The sequence below is a fragment of the Somniosus microcephalus genome, unplaced genomic scaffold, assembly GCF_052327205.1.
Source record: "Somniosus microcephalus isolate GS21.2 unplaced genomic scaffold, FLI_Smic_1.0 unresolved_chr9, whole genome shotgun sequence".
Lineage (NCBI taxonomy): Eukaryota > Metazoa > Chordata > Chondrichthyes > Squaliformes > Somniosidae > Somniosus > Somniosus microcephalus.
Window position 1 is genome coordinate 28,347,902 of NW_028225187.1, and position 11,623 is coordinate 28,359,524.

General features: G+C 55.8%; 1 protein-coding gene across 1 annotated transcript; it reads left to right on the forward strand.

Annotated features, from left to right (window-relative positions):
• The first annotated feature begins 4,012 nt into the window (after positions 1-4,012).
• Positions 4,013-4,896, forward strand: LOC147084979 (putative G protein-coupled receptor 139). Its single transcript, XM_085979396.1, has one exon. The coding sequence runs from the start codon at positions 4,072-4,074 to the stop codon at positions 4,894-4,896; it is 825 nt and encodes a 274-aa protein (XP_085835522.1). The 5' UTR covers positions 4,013-4,071.
• Positions 4,897-11,623: the final 6,727 nt, after the last annotated feature.

Here is an 11,623-nt window from a genome sequence, read left to right on the forward strand (position 1 = left end):
ACACGCTTTCTTAAAAGCTTAGTGATGTGGTCCCTCACCTCTTTGTACAGTGTAGGTGGGATACGACGGTATGGCTCTGTAACTGGTGCGTCATCTACCAAGTTAATCTCATGCTCAACTTTATCAGTGTAGCCTAGGTCCTCATCCTTAAAAGCAAATACTTCCGAATACCTGGCTAAAAGTGCACCTAACTCTGCTTGTTGGCCCTGTGTGCCACCTATGTGTAGTTTGTCCAAAAGCAACTGAATGTCTTGGTCTGTCATCTGTCCTTCTTGTCTGCCAACAGTTACTTCCTCTGTGTCAGCGGAGATGCGTTGAAATCGCACCTCACAGGAGTCCTTGTCTACACACTCTGCCTGAGTCGGAATACCAAGCCTGGTCCTGGGGCTTAACCACACATCCTCCTCAGAGAAATTTACCACCTGCACTGGAAATAAATGTCCCTTTGATTCAACTAGAGTGGGGACAACTACCAGGCCACCTGGCAATGGTGTGTTACCTGGCTCCAACAGCATTTTAGTGCTGCCACCTGACTGAGTTTTAAGTCCCTTTACATAGACTGTAGCTATGGAAGACGCAGGCACATGTACAGCACCCCTACCAGCTACACGGACAGAAGATGACTTTGGAGTGATGTTACACTGTTGTACTTGCTGAAATGCTTCCCTCCAATCTGAATCCAACTTTCCCCCTAGAGTAGTGTCAAACTCAGCATGAACTAGTTGTCTGCATCGGCTGATGATGTTCATACCAATAAGACCTGGTGCTGCAGGCTGTGACTGCTGATGCTCTTTGACTACCAGGAAACCACATTCGGGTAAGGTTATGCCCATAGTTTCAACGTCTAACTCAAGGTAGCCCAAGTAGGGAATGTCCAACCCGTTGGCGGCAGTGATCTTAAGCCACCCGGTTGTAGGCAGCATATCCTCATCCCTCCCAAGTAAGTGCTCTCTGAAAAAAACTTCAGTAATAGTGCTGACTTGGCTCCCGGTATCCAGTAAACAGTTAGCAGTAACCCCCCCAATCTTGAGATCTACTACTGGACATTTACCTACTGCACGGTCAAGAAATCTGTCACGAATACCAGTACTGTTCTGAGAGCCTGCAGGTTTTCTTCGCATTGCCCGGCTCATGGCAATCGAGGGAGTTAGTTTTCCTGCACCCCAGCCAGCATTGGTGGATGTGTTTGCTACCTCGTGCTTCTGAGGACACTGTTTGGCAATGTGTCCCGCCCCGTTACACTTAAAGCAAATAGGCTGACCTTCATCAGTGAACTTTGGCTTGGCTCTAGGTTTCCCAACCTTGTCATTACCCGTGTTTTCCTTCTGTAGAGCAAGACCCCGTACTGCCTCTGTTAGTTCCCCGATAGCTTTACCCTGTTCCGCCACCACTTTAAGAACATCCTGTAAAGTGACAGCCTGGCTGCCTGGTACCCCAATGGCAGAACACTGAAGATCCCTCCCCGTACTGTCACACACTACATTCTTGCTCTTTGCAACTTTAGTGCTACAGGGCTGGTCTTCTAAGGACCATAAGACAGCTTCCTCACGTACATCGAACAGGGTAGACTGGGGGTTGTCTCGTACAAACTTGCGCAACTCTCTCCGGAGTGAGGGATCTCTAACACCATCAACAAATCTGTTTCTGACAACCCGTTTTGTGTCCGGCACAGCATCAGGTGATTGCTTTACCAAAGTTCTAATAATCTGAGAGAGTGCATGTGAGTATTCTCGGAAATCTTCACCCTCTTCTTGCTTGTGTCCATAGAAAGTTTCTAACAGCTGGGACTCACTGCGTTTTTCGGTGAAAGCCCCCCTTAGGTAACTGAACAGGTCACTGGGCTGCTTAGACGCTCCACCCAACCGTAACCTAATTTCCTGTAGGGCTGCCCCCCTCAACAAAGATCGAATGAAATCTACCTGCTCTGCAGGAGTCTGATCTCTAGCTCGTAGTACACTTTCAACCTCTTCAATGAACTCATCAACTGAACGACTACCTTTAGATACCTCACCACTGAATGGTTGGATCTGACGCTCTCTGGGTACATACACATATGACTTGGTTGCCCCATTACCTAGAGTGGCAATAATTGCCATTGCTTGGTCATGGTTTTTTTTCAACTCTGAAATCTGTGCCTTGAGTTGATCTATCTGGTTGCCCTCACCCACACTCGAGGTATTGTCCTCACCATCCGAATTGTGAGCTCCACCCGCCTCCTCAGGAGGGTCTAACATTTTGACTCAGTTCACAAGTCCCTGACAGTCACTGAATGGGATGGCCGCTGCGACGATTCTTCTCCAATGGTGTCCCTCCTCGGTGCCTTGATGGGTCCTCTCCCAGATTGGTCCTGGCGCCCTCTGGATCCCGTCTGTCTGGTCTGGTCCTCCTTAGCAACCCCAGGCAGCACTCTCCGTCCGTCTCCAGGTCCACTTGGCACCACACCGCTCTTCCCCCACTGCCGTATTTTATGTAACTTTCCCAAACCTGAGAAACTCCAAGCTAACAGACCCCACTCCTGGTACCAAAATGTGTAGCCTGGCGAAATGGAGCAGCACAGGACACGAACTTTCGTTTTTGGGGTTTTTTATTCTGTATTAATAACTTGGGTCTAGGTTTAGGATGAAATTGTAAATACATAAAACACAGTCGATAAAATACGGCAGTGGCTTGCTGTAAAACAGAACATGAGGTAAACCACAGGTGCAGGTAGTTAATTAGCTAACAATCATTATACAAAACAAAACATATCATACCATACATTCGTATGTCCCGTTATCACTTGTTACCTCTTACAAGCAAACAGAAAGTATTAAACTCGTTCGAAACGTAGCCCCAAGGACTCAACAACAATTTTAACAAAGGTTAACACCAGCACATGGTGGGACAATCTGCAAGCATCCCCGTGATATCGAGTGATTTGGGAAACAATATCACTTTAAAACTATGTCTGGCTGCACTAAATGCTGTTTTAGTTGTACTTTACGCAGACTAAGTTCATTTCAAAAGTCATATTCACCCCAACTCTCCTCAGAGCACATCCCTCACGCTGGATCTAGAAAATGGAGGCTATGAAGAAAGGGAAGGTTCCTTTGGCATCACATGGCCTTACCCATAACCCTTTTCTCCTTTTTTCAAATTCTAAAGGGGAAAATGAACCGCGCCATCTAGTGGACTTAAATATTCACTGCATTTTCCCACTTGGCTACATAGGTTTAGAAGGATAATTTACATTCTCACAAACGCTTCATTCAGCCAGATTTCAAAACATTTAATTTTGATCATTGCTTTGAATTTGCAATTAGATCCCATGCCCGTCTGTCACAGTTCAGTGGCTCTATCAGTGAGACCCAGAGTGATTCCCTGTTGCCTCCTGCTGTACTTCAAGATAAACATTCCCAGTTATCTTTATAACTGCAGTGCAGTTGTATTTATTACCTTAGCATTGTCATGTTACATCCGCAAAGTTTACATACAATTGCCTGTAATTATTGCCATGCCAAGGTTGCAGTTTCTCTATTTTGCTGTTGCATTCATTTTCAGTTCCAACTATAATGGATATCCTAACCAGGAGCAGGAATCCAAACGGGATTTCCCGCTTCGCTAACACAGAGGCACAGAAGCGAATTGAACTGCTCCAAATGCTGACTGATCCCGGGGCACCACTGCTTCCTGAGAGGTTCTGGTCCTTTGTGTCGCTGGTGCCCGGGGCGGTGCTTTTGTCTGCTGGGTTAAAGGTAGATCAATCATTCAATCTCTCATGACGAAACATCTGTTACTTTCGTATTGTATTGATTTTCATTTCATTTGTTGATTCCACAATGTATTCCCGATCATTCTTACAACAAACCCTGCATTCAGCTCCACAGGTAAAAGAATTAGATTATATCATTGAATGTTACAAATGAGTTGCAGATTTCACCCCGAATTCCATCAAACTGCTGCTTTTGCTCCCAGCCTGACGTATAATGTCCCTGTTTATTTCCTTTCCTCACAGTTAACCTAGTGACGATAGTGATCCTGTCTCGGGGAAAGTGCGGTCTCTCCAAATGTGTCACTCACTACCTGGTGGCCATGGCAGCGGCGGATCTACTGGTCGTTATCCTCGACCTGATATTGAGGCACATTCCGATTATTTATAAGGAACAGTTTAATTTTGTGGAGTCTATTCCCACGTGTAATATCCATGCCGTCCTACTGTTCGCAGCCACAGACTGTTCTGTCTGGTTCACCGTCACTTTCACCTTTGATCGATTTGTGGCCATTTGTTGCCAGAAGCTGAAAACTAAATATTGCACCGAGAAAACGGCGGCTGTGGTTCTGGGAACAGTGAATGTGCTGAGCTGTTCAAAGAACATTTTCTGGTATTTTATGTTCACAGATCAGTATTGGCTTATGAACTTCCCCTGGTTTTGTAAGGTCACAGAGGATGTTCGGCATTCATGGGTCTGGGCAACAATCGAGCTCCTTCATTATATTCTCACCCCGTTTGTCCCATTTGTGGTGATTCTGCTGCTCAATGTTTTCACCATCAGACATATTTTAGTGTCCAGCAGATCCCGCAGGAGACTTCGGGGTCCCAGCAGTGGGGAGAGTCCCAGAGACCCCGAGATGGAGAGCCGCAGGAAATCCATCATTATACTGCTTGTTATCTCCGGCAATTTCATCCTGTTATGGACCGTGTTTATGGTGTATTCTATATGGGGCCGGATGTGGGATTTGGGGTATCGGTCCGTGTATATACCATATTATGTAATGGAACTGGGATTGATGCTGCAGCTGCTGAGTTGCTGCACAAACACTGGGATTTACGCAGTGACACAGACTAAGTTCAGAGAGCAGTTGAAGAATGTGGGGAAATATCCATTTACACTGATTGTAAAATTCATTAAAGGATGAGAAGAAGCAGCCTGAGAGTTGAGAGTTCACTGGGCTTGATTTGTGGCGCCCAGCACAATGATGGAGGCTCTGGGGCCCAGCACAAAGATGGCGGTTCTGGGGTCCCACAAAAACACGGCGGCACACGCGCCCGGCACATAGATGGCGGCTGCGGCGCTACCCGCACAAAGAAGGCAGCTCTTGGCCCAGCACAAAGATGGCGGCCCTGGGGGGCCTGGCACAAAAATGGCGGTACCCAAGCCCCGCACAAAATGGCGGCACCCGCCCCCCTCACAAAGATGGCGGTTCTGGGGCCCCGCATAAAGATGGCAGCTACAGCGCCCGACACAAAGATAACGGCTCTGGGGCCCAGCAAAAAGACGAAGGCACCCGTTCCCCATGCAATGTTGGCGGCTCCGTTGCAATGAACATAGATGGCGACTCTGGGGCCCCACACAAAGAAGGCAGCTCTGGGGGCCCGCACAAAGATGGCGGCTCTGGCGCCCCGCGCATTGATGGTAGCTCTGGGGGCCCGCACAAAGGTGGCGGCACCGGCATCCCGCACATTAATGGCGGATCTAGGGCCCCACACATAGATGGCGTCTCTGGCGCCCACGCCTCGCACCCCTCTCACACCCCCCCCCCCCACAAACAGCCCTCCCACACACACACCCCTCCCCACACTCACACATACACCCCTCCCCAAAAACCACAACCTTCCCCCACACACACAGACCCCTCCCCAAACACACAACCCTGCCCCACACACACATACTTCCCACACTCACACACCACCCCCCAACACAAACACAGCTCCCCCACCACACACACACTCCCACATACAAAAAACCCTACACACACACACGCCCCTCCACACACACACACACGACTCCCTCACACAAACCCCTCACCGCACACACACAACTCCTAACACACACACATCTCCCAAACACACACCCCTCCTAACACCCACACCCCTCCCTTACACACACTCTCCCACACACACACCCCTCCCATTACACACACATACCCCTACCTCCACACCCCACCACACACTGTGCTCCCTACGCACACAATATTCCCCCACACACCACATTCCCCCACACACACAGCAATCCTCCACACACAAAACACTCCCATCACACACATATATCTTCCTGATCCGCACCCACACCCCTCCCACACACACAATCCCCTCCACCCAACACACACCCCGCCCCCACTCACACACACTTTCCACACTCACCAACCACCCCTCACACAAACACAGCCCTCCTGACAAACAAATACCCTGCATAGAAACACCCCCTACACACACACACACACTTCCCTCCACCACACACTCACACAACTCCCCCACACACACACAAACCCCTCACCACACACACAAACACCTCCTAACACACACACACCTCCCACACGCACACTGCTCCGAACAAACTCACTCCTCCCGTAAACACAGCCACCCATACACACACCCCTCCTATCACACACACTTACCCCTTCCCCCACACCCCAACACACGCACCGTGCACCCATACTCACACAATACCCACCCACACACCACATCCCCCACACACACAGCCCTCCTCCACACACAAAACCCTCCCATCACAGACATATACATTCCTGCCCCACACCCATACCCCTCCAACAGACACACACCCCTCCCCTACACACAATCCCCTCCATGTAACATACACCCCTCACCCTCCCGCACACCCCTACCCCACCCACAGCCCACCCCATACACACACCACTCCTCCCTCACACAATCCCCTCCCCACACATACACTCTCCCCAACACAAACCCCTTCCACACACACAAACAGAGCCCTCCCCACACACACCCGCCCCCGCCCCTCACACACAACTCCCCAAACAACCACCCCTCCCCTTACGCAAACACCCGAAACATACACACCTCCCCACACACACATACCCTATCCCACACATACACGGCTCACCCCACACACACAGACCCGACCCCACACAAGCACACCCCACCCTACACACACACACACCGCCCAACACACAAACCCCTCCCAACACACAGAAACCTGTCCCGCCCACACACACCTTCCCACACACACACCCCTCCCAGCCACACATACCCCTCCACCACACACACTCGCCTCCAAACACACACATACCCCACCCCCACACACACCCATCCACCACAAACACCCCTCGCCCCACACACACCTCCCGCAGACACGCAAATTTCGACCACATGCACTCCCCTTCCGACACACACACACCGCTCCCACCCACACACACCTCACCCTCCCTCACAACCCAACCTCCACACACACGCACCCCTCCCCCATCCACACCCCTCCCGCACCCACACCACTCCCCAAACACAAACACCTTCCCACACCCATAACACTCCCACACACACAGACACATCCCTTCCCCACGCACACAGACCCCATCCCTGCACACACACCTCTCCTCACACACACCACTCCCCCACACACACCCCCACTCCATACACACACTCACACCTCCCCCACACAACACATACCATTCCCCACACACGTATCCCTCCTAAAAGACACACCCCAGCCCCCGCCACACACTCACCACTCTCCACACACAAACCCCTCCCTACACACACATGCCTCCACCCACAAACACACCCATCCCTACACAAACCCCTGCCCCCACACACACCCCTCATCCACACACACACAGCCCGCCAAAAGTATACAGAGCGCTCCTCCACACACACAACTCTTCCCCCACACACAAACCTTCCCCCCACACACACCCACCCCACACACATACCCCTCCCCACGTACACACACACAATCCGCTCCCACAAACACACACCGCTCCCCCACACACGCTCACCCCCCACACTCACAAACCCCGCCCCAAACAAACACACCCCTCTCCACACACAATCTTCCACACTCACGAACACAACTCTCCCCCACACACACACACCCATCCCGCCGGCACACACAGCCCTTACTCTCACACACATACTCCTCAACGCATACACCCCCACCCCGAACCACGCAACCCTCACCCCCACACATAACCATCCCTCACACACAACCCTTCCCCACACAAACACCCCACACACACTCACCTCCCACCCGCACACGTACCATCCCCCACACAAACCCCTCCCCCCCACAGACACACACCTCCCCACGACACACAAACCCCTCACCCACACGTGCACAACATCCCCACACACACACCCCTCCCCAAACAAACAGACTCCTCCCCACACTCACGCCATTCCCAGTGCGGATTCACACACCTCAACACACAAAACCCTCCCCCACACACACAGCACTCCACCACCCGCACCGTTACCCCCCACACACACCTCTCCCCCACACACACCTATCCCTCACACAAACACATCCCACACACACACACCACCCCACACGCATACTCACCCCACCCCACTCACACCCCTTTCCACCCATACACACACACCCCGCCCCACACACACACCCGTACCTACATACTCACTCCTTCTAAAACACACACCCCCTGCCCCCTGCACATATTCACCTCCCCCCACACACACCTCTTCCCACAACGTCACAAAACACTCCCCACACCACCCCACGCATACCCCTCACCAACAAACTATCCTCTCTCCCACAGACACCCCACCCCACAGACACATACCCCTAACTACACACACAACAGCCTCCCCCACACACATTGCTCCCCACACACACCTCCCCAACACTACACACACACCCAACCCCCACACACACTCTCCTCCCCACGGACTCACACACCTCAACACACACACTCCCTCCCCCCACACACATCACCCCCCAACCACACCGCTCCCCCGCACACACTCCCTCCCCCACACACACACATCACCCCCCAACCACACCGCTCCCCCGCACACACTCCCTCCCCCACACACACATCACCCCCCAACCACACCGCTCCCCCGCACACACTCCCTCCCACACACACACATCACCCCCCAACCACACCGCTCCCCGCACACACTCCCTCCCCCACACACACATCACCCCCCAACCACACCGCTCCCCCGCACACACTCCCTCCCCCACACACACACATCACCGCCCAACCACACCGCTCCCCCGCACACACTCCCTCCCCACACACACATCACCCCCCAACCACACCGCTCCCCCGCACACACTCCCTCCCCCACACACACATCACCCCCCAACCACACCGCTCCCCCGCACACACTCCCTCCCCCACACACACATCACCCCCCAACCACACCGCTCCCCCGCACACACTCCCTCCCCCCCACACACATCACCCCCCAACCACACCGCTCCCCCGCACACACTCCCTCCCCCACACACACATCACCCCCCAACCACACCGCTCCCCCGCACACACTCCCTCCCCCACACACACATCACCCCCCAACCACACCGCTCCCCCGCACACACTCCCTCCCCCACACACACACATCACCCCCCAACCACACCGCTCCCCCGCACACACTCCCTCCCCCCCACACACACATCACCCCCCAACCACACCGCTCCCCCGCACACACTCCCTCCCCCACACACACACATCACCCCCCAACCACACCGCTCCCCCGCACACACTCCCTCCCCCACACACACATCACCCCCCAACCACACCGCTCCCCCGCACACACTCCCTCCCTCCACACACATCACCCCCCAACCACACCGCTCCCCCGCACACACTCCCTCCCCCCACACACACATCACCCCCCAACCACACCGCTCCCCCGCACACACTCCCTCCCCCACACACACATCACCCCCCAACCACACCGCTCCCCCGCACACACTCCCTCCCCCCCACACACATCACCCCCCAACCACACCGCTCCCCCGCACACACTCCCTCCCCCCCACACACACATCACCCCCCAACCACACCGCTCCCCCGCACACACTCCCTCCCCCACACACACATCACCCCCCAACCACACCGCTCCCCCGCACACACTCCCTCCCCCACTCACACATCACCCCCCAACCACACCGCTCCCCGCACACACTCCCTCCCCCACACACATCACCCCCCAACCACACCGCTCCCCCGCACACACTCCCTCCCCCCCACACACACATCACCCCCCAACCACACCGCTCCCCCGCACACACTCCCTCCCCCCACACACACATCACCCCCCAACCACACCGCTCCCCCGCACACACTCCCTCCCCCCACACACACATCACCCCCCAACCACACCGCTCCCCCGCACACACTCCCTCCCCCCACACACACATCACTCCCCAACCACACCGCTCCCCCGCACACACTCCCTCCCCCCACACACACATCACCCCCCAACCACACCGCTCCCCCGCACACAATCCCTCCCCCCACACACATCACCCCCCAACCACACCGCTCCCCCGCACACACTCCCTCCCCCCCACACACACATCACCCCCCAACCACACCGCTCCCCCACACACACTCCCTCCCCCACACACATCACCCACCAACCACACCGCTCCCCCGCACACACTCCCTCCCCACACACACATCACCCCCCAACCACACCGCTCCCCCGCACACACTCCCTCCCCCACACACACATCACCCCCCCCAACCACACCGCTCCCCCGCACACACTCCCTCCCCCACACACACATCACCCCCCAACCACACCGCTCCCCCGCACACACTCCCTCCCCCACACACACATCACCCCCCAACCACACCGCTCCCCCGCACACACTCCCTCCCCCACACACACACATCACCCCCCAACCACACCGCTCCCCCGCACACACTCCCTCCCCCCCACACACACATCACCCCCCAACCACACCGCTCCCCCGCACACACTCCCTCCCCCACACACACACATCACCCCCCAACCACACCGCTCCCCCGCACACACTCCCTCCCCCACACACACATCACCCCCCAACCACACCGCTCCCCCGCACACACTCCCTCCCTCCACACACATCACCCCCCAACCACACCGCTCCCCCGCACACACTCCCTCCCCCCACACACACATCACCCCCCAACCACACCGCTCCCCCGCACACACTCCCTCCCCCACACACACATCACCCCCCAACCACACCGCTCCCCCGCACACACTCCCTCCCCCCACACACATCACCCCCCCAACCACACCGCTCCCCCGCACACACTCCCTCCCCCCACACACACATCACCCCCCAACCACACCGCTCCCCCGCACACACTCCCTCCCCCACACACACATCACCCCCCAACCACACCGCTCCCCCGCACACACTCCCTCCCCCACTCACACATCACCCCCCAACCACACCGCTCCCCCGCACACACTCCCTCCCCCACACACATCACCCCCCAACCACACCGCTCCCCCGCACACACTCCCTCCCCCCCACACACACATCACCCCCCAACCACACCGCTCCCCCGCACACACTCCCTCCCCCCACACACACATCACCCCCCAACCACACCGCTCCCCCGCACACACTCCCTCCCCCCACACACACATCACCCCCCAACCACACCGCTCCCCCGCACACACTCCCTCCCCCCACACACACATCACTCCCCCAACCACACCGCTCCCCCGCACACACTCCCTCCCCCCACACACACATCACCCCCCAACCACACCGCTCCCCCGCACACAATCCCTCCCCCCCACACACATCACCCCCCAACCACACCGCTCCCCCGCACACACTCCCTCCCCCCACACACACATCACCCCCCAACCACACCGCTCCCCCGCACACACTCCCTCCCCCACACACAC